This window comes from Callorhinus ursinus, unplaced genomic scaffold (genome assembly GCF_003265705.2).
Source record: "Callorhinus ursinus isolate GAN/ISIS: 27379988/994484 unplaced genomic scaffold, GSC_fseal_2.0 scaffold58, whole genome shotgun sequence".
In the NCBI taxonomy this organism is placed as follows: Eukaryota; Metazoa; Chordata; class Mammalia; order Carnivora; family Otariidae; genus Callorhinus; species Callorhinus ursinus.
Genome location: NW_027397120.1, coordinates 4,935,362 through 4,954,974, shown reverse-complemented (window position 1 = coordinate 4,954,974; position 19,613 = coordinate 4,935,362). Strand labels below are relative to the sequence as shown.

Below are 19,613 nucleotides of genomic sequence, written 5' to 3'. Positions count from 1 at the left end.
AACCAAAGCCAGATTGGTGAGTTGAGGTAGGGATTGGAAGGGCTGCCAGGCTGGGTCCTGTAGGGGTGCAGGGTGCACAGCATGCAGTGTGCCTCCTGGGAGGACCCTTGCCCCCTTATATCTGTGCTGGGAGGATGGATGGTCAAGAGGGACAGTCTACCTTTGCTCAACCCCCCCGTGATGCTCCCTTTGTGAACCCTTGTTACATCCACAAGGAAGCATGAGAGTCCTCTCCGGAGGATCGGGATCCTTCCCTTGCGCTCCCCAAAGGCTTTGCTAAGAGATGGGGGTGGTGCAGCTATGTGGCAAAGGCAACTGTGTGTCTAGGAAGGAGAGAAATTGTGCTCAAAGCAGAGGTAATTGCTGTTTACCAGCAGACCTTCTTACTGAGGGGTCAGAATGTAAGCCGTGTCATGATGTAACCTCAAGACACCGTGAAGCGTGCGATCCTCACGTTGTTCTTGGCTCAAGTTCTTCATCTGGCGCGAATGCAAATCCATTTCTAACTGACTTGGTTTCGCTGATTGATCTCTTGATCCCAAGTTCAAATATATAAGCAGATCACAAATAGAAGCAGTTTTTTCATTAAATTTCTGCTCTTTGGCCCCCCACAACCAGAAATCTACTTAAGGACATTTTAGCACAAAAAACAAAACAGAACAAAAAACAACAACAAAAACGTGCCTAGGGTCACCGTGGCTCAGTATTTAGGTTTTAGAGCATGCAAAACTAGATAAATCTGCATCTGTCCTCTCCTCAATTTATATTTAAAAATGTGTGTGTGTGTGTGTGTGTGTGTGTGTGTGTGTGTGTGTGTGTATCCAAGTAAAATACCTCAAAGCAAACGATTTGGCTTTGCCACAGTAACTAAATGGCCAGTAGCTTCTGCGATCCTGAGGCTGGTTGGCCAACTTCGCTGGGATGCACCAGCCCTCCCCGTGTCTGCCCAGCTGGTGCCCTGGGTTTCCACTTGCACATGGATGACGTGATGGAGAATAAATAATCACAGCTGCCACTGTCCCTCCTCCATTCTAAGGTTTTAGCATGGGCTTCACTGGGAGTGATGGAATTTAGTGGGAGCCCTGTGGTTGGATAGGAGTGCGTTAGCCAAATTTCAGCCCTGCAAGCGTGGCGTCTTTCTTCACGTGGAGTTGTAGTGAACTCAATGAGAGAGCGTTGTCCCCACAGCCTTGCAGACCCTGCCTCTCCAGTGGCAGAGGGCGTCCATTCGTTCCCCATGTCTTGTGCTGGCCGCCGAGGAGACTGACCTCACTGGGCAACGATGGGGGTCTCTGACATCCTGTGAGCCTCTGCAGTGTGAACACACCCCTGTGTGATGGAAAGAGGCTCACTAAACTGAGTCAAGCTGAAATTAATGGAAGCTAAAACACCATGATTGGCTGGCGCCTTGTTCTGGAGCAATGTGCGGTCTCAGGATGGTCTCCTGTCCTCAGGCCACCTCCGTCCTTCCCCCGGGGAGTGGGTGCTCAGGCATGCAGGCTGTTCCCAGAATATTAGCACAGTTCAGAGCCCTGGTAAGAAGGTAAAGCTACTGCTGTCAGCCTCCCCAAGGATGTGATGCCCTGCAAAGCCAAGTGTGTGCATTCATCCAGTGCTCCATCGCCCACTCCTGTCAGGAACCCCAGGAAGACGGAGCTCTCTTCTTGTTACATTGTGCCCAAGAGTCTTGCCACAACCCGTTATAGGTGCCTGCCAATAGGGAGAGGGGAGGGGTCCACAGGCACCTTTAAAAATGCCCTTGGGGGAGAAAAAGAAACAAAATATTGGAGTTCCTAGTGTCCTACTGGATCTTTCACCATTTGCTTCCGATGAGGCTGCTTTTAGGTGAAGGTTCAGCATCTTTGTTTGACTTTTATGTTGATTCCACATTCCTTTCCCAGGACTTTGATTTCCAGTGTAATCAGCTGCAGTTTTCAGGAATGATTCTAGAATATGCATTTAGGTATCAGTCTCTGATAGAGTGGTGTGCCCAGGCGATTGGCGTGTTTGCTGAGACAAATTAACCCAAGGTTGCAGTGAGATGATCTCACCATGTAGATGGAGGACGTTGGTTTATCATGGCATTGGGGGCTGGCGTGGAGAAGGCAGGGCTTCCCTGGGCAGTGGCAGGTGCTGGGCCCTGGACGTGGGCGAGACCGTGAAGTGGTGTGGGTGAGGGTGGCATTTGCCTGGGACAGCCGTGTGAGCAAGGGTCAGGAGATGACAGTTGGGACGGAAAGAAGCCACCATTGCCCAGGGTCCCCCTCCAGTCATACTGCTTTGGCAGGCTGTCGCATCTGAACATCTCTGTTAAAATACTCTGAGTGCCTTTCCCAGGGAGTAAAGATCACCATTCAGATTTGCTACAGATAAATCGAGAGCGCCCTCCATCAGGGCCAAGACCATTTCTGATTGGAAAAGTAACAAGAACTGATAGCGTATTGAGGGCAGGGTCCTTGGTTTCTATTAATTATTGCCTACTTACACCTGTACAGGTTAACTTGCTGTCCTCTGGGCCCTTTTCCCCTTCTGAATTATAGTCTGTTCTCTAATAATAATTTGGTCCCAAACACAACTGTCTTGTCGCTGCTGAGGTGGTAATTTTTAACAAATAAAGAGTTCAGTGAAGTTATTACATTGCATGTGAAATAACAATCTACAAGCTAACTACATGTGCAGAGAAATTAATTATTGTTAGTTTGTGAAGCTCATGAGCAATTGTGAGACATTGTACATCGTTCACAGTATTTGAGATGACACAGCAAAGCCTTCATCATCCTTGTTGGTTATATGGGAATGCTTTCAGGAATCAAGAGTTACCAAGTAGGGGTTTCCAGGGGTTCCTTCATTTGTTCTTTCAAAATAAGAGGGATGTTTTCTTCAATGGGGAAAATGTATCCATAAAGTCTAGCTATAGTTCATTCCTGTCTTATTTGTCCCCAGCTATGGAAACATGGTAAGTTTCCTCTTCTGTAACCGGTGGGTGAGTGGTCAGTGGGTTTGTTGATGATTAAATGAAGTCAAGAATGTCATTAGGATCAGTGAAAATGTGCCTTTGAGAAGCTTCCTTAGATCTGTGGTTCTGTTGTCTTACTGCAGTGGAGGACTTCATTCTTACAGAATAACATCTTCACTTTTATTCATCTTCAAGAGGGCAAGGCGCATAATTGGAATTATGCAAATTAGTGTGTGGTCCATAGGAGATTGAAATTGAAATGATCCCTTAACGGACTTACTGGCACGCCACCGTTCTTACCAGTCCTTGCTGGTGGCCCAGGTAGAGTGCTGCCCTGTCCTCAGGAGGATCCTTTGCCTGTGCTGATCCAGGGCCCTGCTCAGGAGGGGCGGGCAGGAAGCCCCAAGTGGACCAGTACATCGGAGGTTGTGATTCGCGGGGGCTTTACATTTTTCTTGTGTACGTATGGGGTTGTTTTTCTTTTTAATTCTTTGATGAAATCAGTTTCAACATGTAATCCAGAAATGTGCACAGGGGTGTTTAGCAGTGTGTAATATAATAAAGCACTGAAATGAGCTATAAAGGACCTTTTATTCTTAAACATAAAGGATTTTCTAAATTCTTTGAAGACCAATTGCCACTCTGTTACTATGTCAGCATCAGGGAGGAGGGCCAGTGGAACCCACAGCGAGGATGCTTTGCTTAGCATTCTCTGGCCCTTCCTTTAATGAGCTCCTCCTTTGCTCAGGGAAACCCCTTCTCCAGATTCTGAGCCTCCCATAAAGGAGGTAGGTTCTGCCCCTGCCCAGCTGGGGATGGCATAACAATACATATTTACTGGCCTACTTTGTGGAGGAGTAAACTGAGACCTCATACCTACAGCTACCCACTTCTTTTTGTTTTTCTGTTTTCTAATCTAATAACTTGAGTTTCCAAGAGACCGGTCAAATTTGGGCAGAGGTTGAACTTAGAGTCAGATCGTCCACATTTCATGCTCTCTCTCTTCTAAAAGTTAGCCACTCATTTAACACATCATTCTTGTTCTTGAATGGAGAGACTAAATCACAGGAGTAGGCTCAGGAGTCGGGCAGACATGGGAGTGAAGACAGACCCTCCGGCCCCTGTGCCCCTGTGTCCCTGCAGACCCTGAGGGTTCTGTGTGCTGCTCCCCAGGGTGCCTTCTTGGAGTCCCCAAAGCTGCATGGACACAAGAGATAAGTGACATGCCACCAGGACAAGAAAGAAAGTGAAATTAAATGTGACATGGTCTCCGTTCTGTCCTAAGGAACAAGTTACCCACTTGTTCGGGGGAAAAACAGAAAATTGAGTGGATAAAGATCTATGTCCAATCACAATGTCAAATGCAATTGACCTTGCTAAACGGGATTTCTCTGAAGACTTTTAATTTTAGCTGGAGCAATCCTCAAACCAAGCCTGAGATGTTTGAAACAAAACTCCCATTCTACTGTGAAAACATCCAGATTCCCCAGGAGCCCCTTCTCCTTGTGAGGGCCTTTGTTTTTTGTTTGTTTTTGTTTTTGTTTTTTGTATCTCCATTTATTTATTTTTATTTTTTTTTCTATTATGTTATGTTAGTCACCGTACAGTACTTGGTAACCTGAAACCAGACATAGGGCGTGCTTAAACCCTTTTGTACCTAAAAACAGGCAGTCCTTTTGTCTTCTGGAAATATCCCTGTGTCATTTACCTGGCAAAATATATTTTCAGATGCTATTTCATGAGCTGGTTTTATTTCCCCTAATTAAAAGGAAGAGTAATGAGCTTTGCTGAAGAGTCTTTTTTTTTTTTTTTTTTCCTAATGACTTGAGAACTAATGGCCTAAAAATACGAGCCTATCCATTATTCCGGACCATCTAACCTCACCCAGTGTTGGCAGTGAGGTCCCCCTCCTGGGCAGTCCATGAGGGCACTCCCACCTCCCAGACTGGCCTACTCACTCAGAACCACCTGTGGGTCCTCCAGGAGCTTTATTTAATTCTCTGTGGCTTGTCTTAGGGATGCGCTGTGTCTCGGGAATGCGCCGTGTCTCAGGGATGTGCCCTGTCTCGGGGATGCACCAAGAAGTAGGCAAGGTCCCAGGAGGTCCTTCATGAACTCAGAGAAGAAGTCCCAATATACTTCCAGAACCATCTTTTCATACTGCTCACATGGAGGAAAAGCAAAATCAAGAACCCAAAGAGCCCCCCTTAATCTCCTCTGTCTACTTGGCCAACAGCTCTCTTGGGTGAAGGCATTCCATCCAGGCCGGGAGGGCCGAGCCTGCGGTGACCTGAGGAGAAGGAGCTCCCCTGTGCGGGGCTCACGGCAAGGTTGCAGGCAGGCAAGGGCAGCCAGGGAGGGCGGTCTGTTAGGAAAGGGCTGATTCCAGCGCTCTGCTCGGAAGGCCCATTGAGACCTCCTAAGATAGACTGTCTGTGCTTAGTTTATCTCACTACTGCGTTGGGCCCAGTGATTTAAGTATAACGAGATCAGCTCCAGCTTGTGAAAATAATTTCCATCTCCTCATCTCTCTTTTAAGAAACACTGTCGCTTGGTGCTTGCATAGGAAGAGAAGGTGCCAAACAAAAACCAAAAATGCTGTTTTCTGGAAAGTCATTTAAATCCCTGTGCCTGGTTTCCTAACTGAGGAGGGAACTCGATCTGGGCGTTCTCTGAATTGTCCCTGCGTGGGTGTGGCAGCCCCAGATTCTGTGTGGCTGGTACCGGGTGGTCCCAGGGCCTGGGGCTGAGCTAGCTGAGGTTCAGTGGGGGACACGCCGTGAGTGAGGAAGTAGAGATGTTCTTGGGGCAAAGATGTGCCACTAAGCTCCTCAGCACCCTCAGCTCCTGCTATATCCTGCTCTGGCTGGCAGCTGCCTGAGGAGCCCCAGGCTGACGTGCAAATCCCGGCCCCCTTCTCCTACAAAGGTCTGTCCCCCCAGGTCTCCCCTGCCCCTGTGGGCTGAGAGCAGTGCCGTCTCCAGGGCCCTGGATGTCCGTTTCCCCTGGACCCGCTGCAGGGAATCTGGGGGCTCCGTGCCTCCCCAGCTCGCCCGGACTCATGGGTAGGCCCCTTCCCCGGGGCATGCTGTGTATTCCCCAGGGACCTCAGCCATCTCTAGACACACCTGGCCTGTGTCTATGGGGGCTTGGGGAATAAGAGTATTTGGAGAGGGAGGCCAAACATTGTGTCCTTGGCTCCTTTCCAACGGTCACCCCACAACCCAATAGTTTGGGTACAACTGCACAATTCTGTGTGCTCAGAATTCAGTCTCCTGAACCCTGAGGGTTCTGTGTGTCCCAGGGAACTCCAACCAGACTCCGCGTATGTGAATAGTGGGTGGTTCTGTGGTCTCAGCCCTGGAGAGCCTGGGATGTGCCTCAGTCCACAAAAGGAGCCAGTGTTCTCTGCCCTGACAGCCTCGGCATGAAGGGCAGGCACGTCACTGTCGCTGACCTCCCTGTCCTCGTCTGTCAAGGCCGAGGTGGCACCTGTCTCTCTGGGTGGCTGACTGTCAGAGGAGGGGGTCGGACCAGGGGACTCTGGAGGGCATCATGGGGGTGTAGGCCCCTGGTAGGTGACAGTCAGCCAGACCAGGGACAGGGACACCACCCAGCGTGTCTTTGTCATTTCTTTCTATGTGGTTTTTTTTTTTTTTTCCCGTTTTCTCTCCTAACAGGTGGACTTCTCTGCCCGTCTCCTTTTAATGATGTTTGGTGGTTTCACATTTAGAGGTTTGCAAATTACCTTTGCTCAAAAGCAATTAAGTTCCAGCGTTCCCCGGCTCAGATAAAAAGCATGGCCTTTGCGTCTTTTTTAACAAGCAGAACCTTCTCCAAAGAGTCAGGATCACTGTGGATGCATCTGGAACATGCTGAGGCTGCAAGTTGGACTGCTTAAGGGGCTTTTATTATTATTATTTAAACCTTTCATCCATGTAAGTGTATTCACACCTGAAGCTCAGAAAAGGTCTAGATTTGTTTCTCCTTTACTGTGAAAACACATCTTGTTCTTTGAGCTTTTATTCTTCCCCAGTGCATAACAAAATAACAGTCTCGCCCCGTGAGGAATGTGGCCCTGATTTTATGGGAAACAGGCACAGCGTACATAGATGCCAGACAGGTGGATAGGCAAGGTCCCCAAGGCCCACGGTGGTCCCTGGTTCCTCGAGGACTTACCGGGAGCCAATGGGATAGAAGGGGGGTGGGGGGCTTAGCTAGGTGCCAGGGAGCAGGACGTACTTGACTTGTGTTTTTAGCCATTATTTCAGAAAACTGGCTCTGTCCTTCCCAGTCTGTTTCTGGAGCCGGCGGCCTGATGAGGCTCACCTACCTGCGTGTGCCTGCCGGGACTGTCTCTTAAGCACGGTCTGTTCTCAGCTGCCGGCTGGGTGGAGGGATCCCCGGTGCCCAGGCTTCATCCCTCGCACACCTGAACCCTGCAGGTGTGTCAAGGAGAAATCTGACCTGTGGGTGCAAAGTAGGACTTGTCTGTCTTCTGGGAACATTTGGGTCCCGTTTGTCATCATCCCAGTTGAAGCGGACTGACTCCCTGTTCTTGAGATTTGTCAGTAAACAAAAGAATTTGGCTCAGTCTTCTGGCCTTCGCTTTGCTTCCTAACCCAAAAGGTGGGGGGAGCGCCTGTGCCTAATTGTGGTCACCCCGGAAAGTGGGAAGTGGGGGCATTGGGGACGGTCTAGTGGCCTTTCCATATCTGCACTCACTTCATTTCTTGGCGCACCGAGGGCCTTGAAGAGTCTATAAAGCAGCCGGCGATCACCGGAAAGGGAGCAATGGTTGGTCTTTCTGTTCTCGCTCACCCTTCGCTGGAAAGGCCTGGAAAAGCTGGAACAGAGAGAGACCCCAGTTGGGACCAGAGATGCCACCCCTGCCAGTTAGGCACACCGGGCTGCTAAGGGGCTGTGCTTTTGGCAGAAACAAAGAGGCCAAGAGGCCAAGAGGCAGGCGTGGTGTGCAGGACTGTGTCAGAGCAGTCAGCAGCCTTGGAGCGGTTCCGACTTACTGGGTAGCTGGGGAGCTTCCCTCTGCTCTGGAGACCAGAAGCAGCGACGATGTGAATCCTTGGATTCCTAAGGAATGCTGAGCTTCACAAGCCTGTCACATACATTATCCTCAGAACCTTCCAGAAAGGAGCAGTGGACATTCTTAGCCACTTTTTCAGGCTCAGCGGTGGAGTGAGGAGCTGTCCCCACCTGCAGCTAGGTGAGGGATCTCATCTCCCTGTGCTTCCCTCCTGTCTCCCTGACATAAGGTAACCTCTCTTCTGGGGTGCACACAGGCAACCATGCCCGGGGATTTGAGCACCACCTGCCCAGGCTGGGAGTGGTGCACTGTCTTCTTTCTCCAGCTGCCTTGGAAGGTCACTGTGACCCACATTCCCAGGAAGGATTTGGGGGGAGGGCAGGGCACACAATGAGCTCAACTCTGCATCTGCCCCCACATGTGGACCGGGTTCAGAGGACTGCCAGCCACTGCCCGGCTGGAGGAAGCTCACCCCCAGTGCCCAGTGGAAGGGGTGGCCGGTTCTGCTCCTGGGGCCCCGTCTCCCACCACAGCGAAGTGGCCTGCTGGAACACTAGAGCCAGAAAGGCAGGCTTCTGGTACCTTCCTTCATAGAGCAGCAAACCCAGGCCAGGAGTGGGGGTCTGCTCCAGGAAGAAGCCCTTCCCCGGGGGGCCTGGAGACCCTGCTGCCGTCACGTCCGTCCTGCCCACACGTGGACCACCCTCCCTGTGCTCCCTGCCTGCTGCGGCTGCCCGCCTAATGCCCTTCGCACTCCGTTTCCCCTCCGGCAGGCTTCCTTCCCGCCCTCCTCACGACTGCCCCCTGGGCTTCCACTCCTTTTCCCTTTTTGGCCTGAAAGCCCCGCTGTCCTGTGGTTACTTACCCTGCAGCCCTGTTGATGGCAAATTCTCCAGGCAGAAAGAAGACCCTGGCCTGTTCCCTCCATGACTCTTGGGCTCCTCACGCTGAGCCCGGCCAGGGGCTGTGTGATGGCTGATTCGAATGGTCGCGGGATGCCCATACCGAAGCCACCTGCTGACTTGGTGTCTGAGCCAGAGAGAGCAGCCCTGAGGATACCTGGGACCCACTTCAGCTGCTGGTTCTTGGAGACTTACTCAGGGGCAGAACTGTGTGGTTCCCCAAGTGCTATCTTCCTAGTACACGGTGGGGCCATGGTACCTGGGCCGTCACTGTCCGCCATCATTGAGCACCTGGTGTGAGCCAAGCCCAGTGTGGGCACCCACACCAAAGTCAAGACGTCGCTGGGCCCATGGGGTGTCCGGAAGCAGGTGGCACAACTGTCCTGCTCAGCGTGAGCGCTGACCACCCTACGTCACTGTCCCTGACCACAGCCCCGGGAATGGGGTGGAACACCGCCCCCCCCCCCCCCAGGGGAGATGCCCAGAGCCGCCGGGTGTACTTCCCTCTGGGGGGAGTACTACTTAAGGCCTGTGTGTCTCCTTTCTGGAAAATGCCAGATCCCGACAGAAGCTCTAGTCTATTTCTGAATACAGAAAACTGTGTTGAATCACACACATGTTCCAGTGGAATCACGAGCTGTTTCAACAGAGGACGAGGAAGAGACCATGTGTGTCCGGTTGGGGCTGTGTTTGGATTCTGAGCATGGGCTCCTCTGAGGTCCCTCCAACGTGGGGGCTGGGGCTTTCGGGGTTGCTGGCCTTCAGCCACCTGCACTCCTTGGTGGCCCCAGGGCATCTGCCCAGCCACAAGATCTGTCACAGCTGTTTCTGAAACTGATCTTCCGCCAAGGGGAGGGCACTTCTCTTCCCAACACCCCCCAGAGGAGGACCGAGCAGACATAGGTGCAGACATTCTCCACTGACCACAGAGTGGGCTCAGTCATGGAGACAACAGGGGCTCACCCACAGCTCTGGCTGCTTCCAGAAGGATGTGATGGGGGAGCAAGCCTGCTCAGTGAGAGCTGGCGGTCTCTATTATGAGCTCATGGCTCCGTGGGGCCAGCCCAGTCTGAGGAGCGACTCGCGTTTGCTGTCACTGGGTCCTCCTGTTTTACTCATCGGGAACCAAGGTCAGAGAGATGATGTGTTCTGGCAAAGGCTCTCACTGGGTCAGGGAGAGGAGAGAGGGAGGGAAGAGAGGACAGAGACAGAGACAGCAAGACAGGGAGCCCGGCTGGGTCTTCAGCCGCAGAGGCCCAGCTCTTTGAAACCTGACATGGGTTGACGAGATAGAGAGAACTCTGTCGTGATAGCCCCTGATGACCTATTTCCTTCAAGAACGTTCATCGAGCGTCTCCGCTGTGCCAGATGGACGGGCCTGAGAGCTGCTCCTGCCCCCAGAACCCCCAGGGCCTGGATAATTCTGCCCAGTGTTGTTAGCTTCTGCTTCAGAGCAATCCTGCTGGAAAGCTTCTCCCCCACCCCCACCCCATCCTTAAACACTGCCATCATCAGTCAGTCCTGCCAGGAGACACTCTGGGTCTCCCGGATCCTGTGCAGGCTCTGGGGCTTCCTGGAGGCGCCATGTTCTCCCCGCACACCCACAGCTCATGCTGCCCCTGCCTCCTCCTCCTCTTCCCCCTCCTCCTCCCCCGCTGGACTGGTCGGCTGCTTCCTTGAGAAGAGACGTCTTCACCCTGGGCAGCCTTCCGACCCCTCTGGACTGGGTCGTCCTGCCTCCAGCACGAGCAGGTGTGAGCCTCCTGGGGAATCGGTTGTACAGTGATTAATTCTTTTATCTCTCCGGCTGGAAGGCAAGCTCTGGGGGAACAAGGGCGGTGCTTGTCTTGTTCAGGTATCTCTTGGCAAACAGTCAAGTCTCATAAATATTGCTGAATGAATGAATGAGCAAATAAACCAGCCGATACTTGTACGTCAACAGTTGCACTCGTTTCTTTGAAATCAAAGGCTGCTGTATACCCAGCCACGAAAGTCTAGTCCCCCTTGCATCATCACCCAAGGTGGGTGGAGGCAGCGTGGCCTGGGGCTCACCCAGAGAGGGGGCTGCCCAGCCTCCGGAGTTGGCCAACCTGTCCCCCGTCATCCACACTGCTGAGTGGAGGGTCGGTGGAGGGGGTGAGCCTCTGTGCCGGGCGCCTCTTCCTAGGGAGAGGTGGGGAGAGGGCCATGCATTTCCAACATTTATTGTTACCTTCCACCCCACTACTGCCAAGTCCAAAGGGCAGACGGATGGGGCGTTGTCATGTTTTCCTGCTCAGGAGCTTTGGGCAGGGGATCCGCCTCCATATGGACCTTCCTGAGGGGTCATTCCGGTGATCCTCTGATAAAACGCATCTCTTCTGAGTGATAGGTTCCCCTTTGGGGAACATGGAGGAGCCATGGGTGTGATTCTGTCAGATGGGGGCGGCGGTGCCAAGCCATCCGTCAGATGTGAGCATGCCTGTGCTTACTCCCTGGTTCAGCTGTGAACCTTCAGAAGAGATAAGATAGGGTGAGCCCCAAGATGTATTTTGGTGAGAGAAGGAAGAGCAGGAGCTCATCCTGATGACACTGGCCTCAGAGAATGGCAGTCCCGGAGCCCGGGCTCCATTCCCAACACCCCATCACGTTCTGTCCACATGCCTTCCACATTCCCTCCAGGGGCCCATTATTGACTTCTTTCTCTGTGATGGTCCTGGGTTTTTTTGCTTCTTGTCCCTGCATCCTGTCCATTGTCACATTTCTTCCATAGTTTTCATCTCATTGTAATTAAAAATGAGAATTTTAGTTATGAAAAGTTGCACTGAAGGAGTCCAGGAAGGGCTTGATGGCCTGTCCCCTTGGCTCTCCTAGCTTCTCCATGGTCTCATCTTAGGGCAAGAGACACATGGGCAGGGATTGCCTCTGTTTAGGGGCGATCACATCTGAAAGAGGAACCGCTACGCTCTTCACTCTTTTGCCGCACGTCCGTAGCTCAGTGGGGGGAACACTTCCCTTTCAAGGACACGCCGTGGTTAGGAAAGAAGCCACGCAGGAGTGCCTGAGTGGCTTAGTCAGTCAAGCGCAGGCTCTGGATTTTGGCTCAGGTCATGCTCTCGGGATTCTGAGATCGAGCTTGCCAGGAGCCCCGCGAAGCAGGACCATTCATTTAGATCAAATGACTGTTCATAGTGAATCCTGCTCATTATCAAGTCCAGGTCTCATTGTGCATTTACAGAAGGTGAGGTTCGTAGCTGTTAGTGCTCCCAATAGCAGATGAAGTTCACCAGCCATCCAACGATGCCAGCAGCAGATCGTGTCCTTTTCAAACAGCAATGTTTCCAACAGAAAATGAGATCATTCCAATAGTGGTTCTGCTGTTTTTCACCCATTTCACGGAATCCAGCTACAACTGGGAGGCTCCTTCCGTGAAAGGTGAGCGCCTGGCATGATTGCTAATGTCACTGGAAATGCAATGAAAGAATTCTGCACCGATGATGTAGTTATTTGTGCGATAGTATAAATATATACATGTTGGTGGAGCTCAGCATTTGTGGTAAATATATCACACGTAGAATGGATTGTGACCTACAGATAATTTTTAATTGTGCCCACACACCAACTAAATATTCCGTCAGTTAAAATAGAAGCTATGGATGTCAGATTTTACCAACACTTTCACATACTGAGTAACTGAACTACAAATTTATGTAATGAAGCTGATGTTGAGTTTTTAAAAATACTTCAGCTGGGGAGCATGCATGTTCTCTTCCCTGCTCGTCAGATTTCAGAAACGTTTGGGCCTTCAGAAAACTTGCTCTGTAAATCAACCTAAGTGTCCTACAAAGATGGTGGACTTTTCTGTAAACAAGGCCCTAAGTGTTTGCATTTTGTTCTAAATTAGTTGGAAATATTTCATAAAAGTATTCAACAAACAGAGCAGCAAAAAATACAGCCACACACACAAAAATAGAAAGAAAAAACTCTCTGTGTTTTAAACTTTTATAGAGCTATGACTATTGAAAACATAGGTTGTGAACAGGAAGACATTAAAATCTTTTCCTATGAAAGCAAGGAAGGAATAAAGCAAATGAAATGATGAGAGCTCACAAGATGCTCATTTGGAAAACTCTGAAGATGATTTTGTGAAAATTTTTAAATATTAAAGATATTGAAAAATATATTAAAAGTGAAACGTATTAACAATAGACAAGGCTAAGATATTGGTTGAAGCAGGTGACTATGGACTGGGGATAGGTATTCTGCTCATGTTCTCATTTTATTTTCATATAATCAATTTAAAAAGGGTTTTTTATTAAAAAGTATTGCTGTAATGTGCACTGGTAGTTTTGTTTTCTAGGGAGTTTTTTTTTAATTTTTAAAAATAGTTTTCAAATAAAACTACTTAGTGGGTTCCCATTTTAGTAAAACCAAATGCTGACCAATAATGAAGTACTGTAGGAAAGCATATGACTTGAACTGTTTCAGCCTCTCGTTTGCACTCAAGAGTCCTGTTTTGGATAAGAAATTACACATGGCCCATCCCGGCGGCTCTCTTCAAAGCTGGAGCGAATCTTTCTCTCTGCTCCTTTGTGGAGGAGCTGAGTCTGTTCTGTAATTGAGAGCAGAAGAACCAGGCTTTCAACCACACATGATGGATTTGACCTGCAGGGGGCAGTCTGGTGCAATCTGCTCAGGGACGCCCAGCGCGCCTTTCCATCCCTTGGGACAGGAGGGGTCAGCCGGGCGGCCCCTCCTCAAAGGCACTGGCTCAGGATCGGCCTCCTTCAGCTTGGCACCACCACCTCACCTCTGCCCCTCTGCACACCCGCAGAGTGAACTCACCCACATGCTGAACCTTCAGCACCCACTGCTGTCCAGCCAGTCCCTAGGCCCTGAACACAATTCCTGTCGGCACTCTCCACTAGAATGCTCCAGAACCTTGAGCGGCAACGGGCCGTCTCCGAGGATAGCAGGACATTTCTCATAGGATTGCCGTGAGGGATGGGGAGGTAGCTTACCTCAGAGCCTCAGACGGCTTATCACACTTCATAAGAGTTCAATAAATGGGAGCTTATAGTATTGTTTTATACCAAGCCCAAATCATCTTTATCCCCAGACTGGGGACCCCATTCTCCCGAGGTCAGGCAATGAATGATGCCCCGTCCCACTCCATCTCCCAAGATGGAAACCCCAGTACCTTCGATGGCCCACTCCTCGCCACATCCAGCTGAATACCACTCACACGGATTGTGCCTCTGAAACCCCTTTCAAATCCCTCCCTCCTTGCCCTTCCCGTTGTCCTGGCTTAGTCTAGACATCCTCTGCTGCGGAGGCCAGCGTGTGTCAAATTTTATGTGCACGGGAAGCACGTAGCATTCTTGTGAAAATGTGGGATGTCTGGTGGTACCTGAGACGCAGCATCCCTAGCAAGCTCCCAGGGGATGGATGGCCATGCCCCCAACCACTCTGGGGCGGCACAGGCGGACGCTGTGTCTCTTGTGGCTCCCGACCGGCTTCTAGCACTCCCTCTGGAAACTTCAGTGGCAGCTCGTTGCTCACAGCCAAGGTCGTCAGCTGCGGTCAGTACAGGACCCGTCACTCCCCCTGTATTTGGATGTCATGCATCTGTTGTTGGGCCCAGGAATTGGCATCTTTTCATCATGCCCTCAAGTGGTTCCAATAAGATAGGTTGTTGATGGAAAAAGAGACTGTAACACCAAACTAAACTCCTGAACACGACATTCAAGGGCCTTCTGGATGCGGTCCCGGGTGGGGCGAATCATCGCTTTGTCACCCTCCTTGCTTGGCACTGTGACCACACATCTCCAGAACAGTGGGGTCGCAGGGGTGGGGGGGCTGGCGCTGTTTATCTGCACGTCCTTTCAGCTCCACGAAGCTGCATTAGGGCAGGACCGGACCAGCTCCAGGACCTGGCTTGCCCAACAAAGAGTATTAAAAAGGCATCAGATGGAGCAAAAAGGCGATTCTAATCAAACTGATAGCTGGCTGACTTTCGATAGGAGTATAAATAAAGGCTGCTTTGTTGGAAACTATTTTGATAATCTCGGTTCTGAGATCCAACATGTTTTATGCCCACAGTACTTAACATTTGGTAAATTCAATACAAATCCTTAAAATTCACTGGATTTAGCTACTGTTTCAGGCATTATTTTTGTGCAGATTCATGTCTGTGCTTATTGGTAGCTTGCACAAATCCTTTGATGGTGAGTAGCCAGGGACAGGAGAGTTGTCATGGTCCTGGAAATATAAATGGGGCAATCAAAGGACTCACGGGGTTTGAATTCTGCAAGGTTTAGTGCCCTCTTCTGGTCATGGCGGGCAAATCACCTGCCGCTCCAGGGGACGCTGCCGACCCACCCCATGGTGTCTGATGTGTGATGAGATGGCCTTTGGCTCAGAAGTGTCCGCTTTCTCTTAGATGATTGAACATTTGGTGAGGAAGGCTTTGAATGAATGCATATAACAAGAAAAAATGCTTCAACTAGGAAGTCTGCATCTCTGAGTTGTATTAAACTAGTGGATACTTTCTAATCAATTACTTTGAAGCTTATTCAATTATGTAAAAGCTTTGTTCAAGAACAGATTCTGTTTAATGCAGGCTGTGCAGAGCTGCCCATCAGGGCTTGAGGGCTTTTGTCTCTGGCAGTCCTGGGTTCGAATTGTGACTCCTCCGTCTCATCTGACCCGACGTTGGGTCAGTTCCTCATCCTCATGGGGCCTCAGTTTCTCAGTCCTGGAGGGTTATTGTGAGGGCAGTTTCCATACGAAGGGCCTAGCGATGGTAGGTGCTCCCGGGACACAAGCTAGTGTGTGTGTGTGTGTGGGGGGGGGGTGCTCATTTAAAAGTCTAAAATATATCTGGGAAAGAAACAAGAGGAAAGGGGTGAAAGTATTGATTGTGGCTGTCATCGTTGTCCCGGGATAATTGCAGGCTCAGAATGGTTCCATTTCAGCAGTGGTGATTGCTGAAACACCATGAGGATTTTTTGCACTCATTCAGATGTCTTCTCTAATTACCAGGGACCAGTGTTTCTGGGCCTCGGCCCATTCAGATGGCTCAGCGAGGCTTTTTGCAGGAAAGTGCTTTGTGAGCGGACAGGCACCCAGGCTGACCATGGAGCAGGGAATGCAGGAGGGAGGGAGCCCACACCTCAACCACACGCATCCTCACTGCCGGATCTCACTCGGCTCCTATAGCCACCCACTTTCTCCGGCGGCCAGTCCTCCTCTACACCACCAAGAGTTCAATGCCACATTTTCCGAGGATCTAAGGTTATTTTGGCAAAATGGTGCACCAAGTGGGGATCTGAGGTAGGCCTTACAAGTCTGGGTGAAAGAGCCTTTTCCTGTGTTGAACCGCATTGCATTCACCCACCCACCCAATAAAGACTTACCTCCGTCCCCAGGGGGCCCACGTGACTCCGTCAGAAAGGAGCTGATGGCGGCCCCTCCTGGGGGAAGAGGGAGCTTCCCTCTGCCTCACCTGCGGGCTGAGACAGGAGGCAAGGCCATCCCCCTGCAGCCATGCATGACGTTTAGGAGAGCAACAGGCGAAGTCCGTGGCTCAGAGGATCACTGACCAGGCTGGTCTGCCCATCCCATTCTCACTGTTAACGTCTCAGGCCTGGGGGGGACGGGCTGGCCTTTGAAGGGTCCCTCAGGCTCCAGAGTATGGGAAAGACCTGCACTCAGAATAAGGGCCGGTGGTATGGGTTGTGGTTGTGGCCAGGGGGACAGCAGAGGTGGACCCTGTGCAGGTGGGCCGGACCCCACTTCCCAGCCTCCCCCCCGGCCCTGTGACCACCTGCCAGTTAACCTAACTCCTGAGCCTGCGATTCTTCCCAAGGGGGGTGCTCTTCTCTGGGCTGTCATGATGCAAAATAGAAATGCTACACCCATGTCACAGCAGACACCATAGAATGTACCCAAAATGTTGAACAAATCATGACTGTGTGGCAGTCTGGAAGCTGTGGGTAAGGGGCCTCTCAGGAAGCTGCCTCTCAGAATCTTTGATCTCCTGGTATTTTCAGACTTTACCCTCCCCGGACACCCCCACATCCTTGTTCACCTCCTCTCTCCCTACAAAACCAGACAAACAAACAAGAAAGGAAATTAGGGATGCCCGGGTGGCTCAGTCGGTGGAGTGTCTGCCTTCAGCTCAGGTCATGACCCCAGGGTGCTGGGATTTAGCCCCACATCGGGCTCCCTGCTCTGCGGAGAGCCTGCTTCTCTCTCTCCTTCTGCTGCTCCCCCTGCTTGTGCTCTGTCTCTCTCTCTGAATATAAATAAGTGGATAAGTAAACTCTAAAAAAAAAAAAGACAGGAAATTAACCTGAACAGCAAGAGCTTTCATAACCTGGGAATAGCTCTTGGAGTTCCCAGGGTGAGATTACTTCCCAAGTGCAGGAATATAATGCGCCGGCGGTGGTCCGCAGAGCCGCCTCCCTGACCCAGACTGATGAAGCAGCGCTCCAAAGCATGCCCTCCGCCATCCGGTCCCCAGTCTGCCCTGTCCTCTGGGAGCGGCCCTTCTTAGTGGAGGGCCCGGCCGCCCGAGGCGCATGGCGGGGAGCCCTCTGAGCCTGTCCCCGCGTCTTGCAGGTTCGCCATGGAGCCCTTCTGTCCGCTCCTGCTGGCGGGTGTTAGCTTGCCGCTCGCCAAGGCCCTCAAGGGCAACGAGACCACCCCGGCGGTCAGCAACTGGAACTCGACGACCTCAGGTGAGGACCCGGCTGCCTGCCCCGCCCCTGCCCTTGCCACCCGCCCCTCCAGGCAGGCTCTCAGGACTGGGATGACAGGGCTGGGGGACGAGACGCAGCCTGTGGCTGACATCCTCAGCGAGCGGAGCACCTAACACGTCACCCCTATCAACACCAGCTGCCCAGACAAGCCAGTCATTGGGAGTTGGAGCAGAACAAAGCTTAGCAAATGGAGGGCAGCAAACACGACCCTGTGCTGAGAGTTGTTGTCAGCTTCGGTGGGAGGCAGGAGAGCAGGGGTTAATAATCCTGCCCCCCACTCCTGGGGAGCTGATTGAAACAACCCTGAAGGAACACTGATGAGTCCCTAAGGGGTTATTTACACACTGACATGAACGTTGATGCGATCAAGAAGTTAGTGTTAATATTTTAGGTTCTTAGGCAAGATATTGGCGTAGTGGTTAGAGTTATACTTTTAAAAGAGGAGCCCTTACTTTTTAGAGAGGCATGTTGATGTCCTTATGAGTGAAACAGCATGAGGTCTAGGGGTGACTTGAGAAAGAAAAGTGGGGAGCAGGGGGTGGGGGGACCATAGACCAACACAGCTTTCTTGTCCTGATTAGAAAGGTGGGTGGTGGACGACATGTGGGGCTCGTTGCTCTGTTCTCCTGCCTTTTCCATATTTTGAAAGTTAGGGATAGGAGAGAGTGAACAGACACAGGGGACAACATGGGCGAACCCCAGAAACCTGCTACGTGGAAGAAGCTGGACACACAAGACCCCGTGTTCTCTGGCTCCACTGATGGGAAATGCCCGGGGTAGACAAGCTGTTGGAAGGGAAGGGGCAGGAACGCTGGGCCGGGCACGGGCGGCAAACGCCAGGCGGCCACAGGTGGCTGAGAGGTGGGTGGGAGTGTTCCGAAACGCTGTGGGGGCACAACTCTGTGAATTAGCTAAAAATCACCGAATCATAGGCTTGAAACAGGTGAGTTTGTAGTATGTAAATTTTACGTCAGTGAAATAAATGCCACGCAAAGCCAAGAGGACAAGCAACAGCGGTGAGAGCAGATGCTCTGGAGTCACGCGGCCCGTGTTCAGTTCTCGCGCCGCCGCTTATTGGCCCGGTGAGCCGGAGTAAGTTTCTGAACCTCTTTGTGCCTCAGTGTCCCCATCTGTGCGGCGGAGGTAGTAATAGTGCCTAGTACTCAGCAATGCTGTGAGGATTAAGGAGACAGCCGAGCTGGGGTGCGGGAGCTCGTCCACTGGGCTGCTGCTGGGGTTGGCAGGAGCCCGGGTCCGAGGAGGCCCGTCCCCAGCCAGTCTCTGAGGGCCCAGACAGTTGGCTCTTCAGTGTCCCTTGATATCTCCTCCTAGGGTGTGTGCCCAACACAGACAGAGGCCCACCTGGTGAGTTCAGGGTCCTCAAGGACTGGGCACGGATTCCCTGGGCCACCCCACACCTCCCTGGTAGCCGGAGGCCCGTCTGGCAGCCTTCTCCGGCCTGTGCCCAGGGTAGCAGCAACCTGTAACCAGCAAGGCCTGGTCCCCCGAGTGTGCCTTGGGGCCTCTCGCCAGCCCCCACATGCCTGCTCCGTTCCCCCTTCCCTCTTCATTCCTGAGACTCCCAGGCACAAGACTCAAGGACTTGTCTGATGCGGTAGTACTTGCTGAATTGGTTAGTGTTCTCCAGAGACACAGAATCCATAGATATATTCCTATGTTTTCATTTATATCTGTACCTGTATCTGTATTTATATTTATTATAAGGGATTGGGTCACACAGTTGTGGAGGTTGTCAAGTCCAAAATATGCAGAGCCAGTGTCCTAGTTTGAGTTTGAAGGCTGGCAGAGTGGCTACAAAACCAGAGAGAGTGATGTCCCAGTTGGAAGGCCATCAGGCAGGAAGAATTCCCTGTTACTCACAGAATGCTCAACACTTCTGTTCTATGCAGGCCTTCAACTGATTGGATGAGGCCCGCCCACAGTGGGGGTGGGGTGGGGTGTGCTCT

General features: G+C 51.5%; 1 protein-coding gene across 6 annotated transcripts in view; it reads left to right on the top strand.

Moving 5' to 3' along the window:
* The window catches only part of PTPRE (protein tyrosine phosphatase receptor type E), a 155,608-nt gene that overhangs the window by 94,327 nt on the left and 41,668 nt on the right, over window positions 1–19,613 (top strand). For 4 of the 6 annotated variants that reach the window (XM_025879988.2, XM_073884750.1, XM_025879985.2 and 1 more), the window contains one exon: window positions 17,507–17,625. In XM_025879988.2, the coding sequence (XP_025735773.1) occupies window positions 17,514–17,625 (112 nt within the window). In that variant the 5' untranslated portion in view covers window positions 17,507–17,513. Of the gene's footprint in view, window positions 1–17,506; window positions 17,626–19,613 lie in introns of those variants that run through there. The other 2 variants (XM_025879991.2, XM_025879989.2) reach the window with 2 other exon arrangements.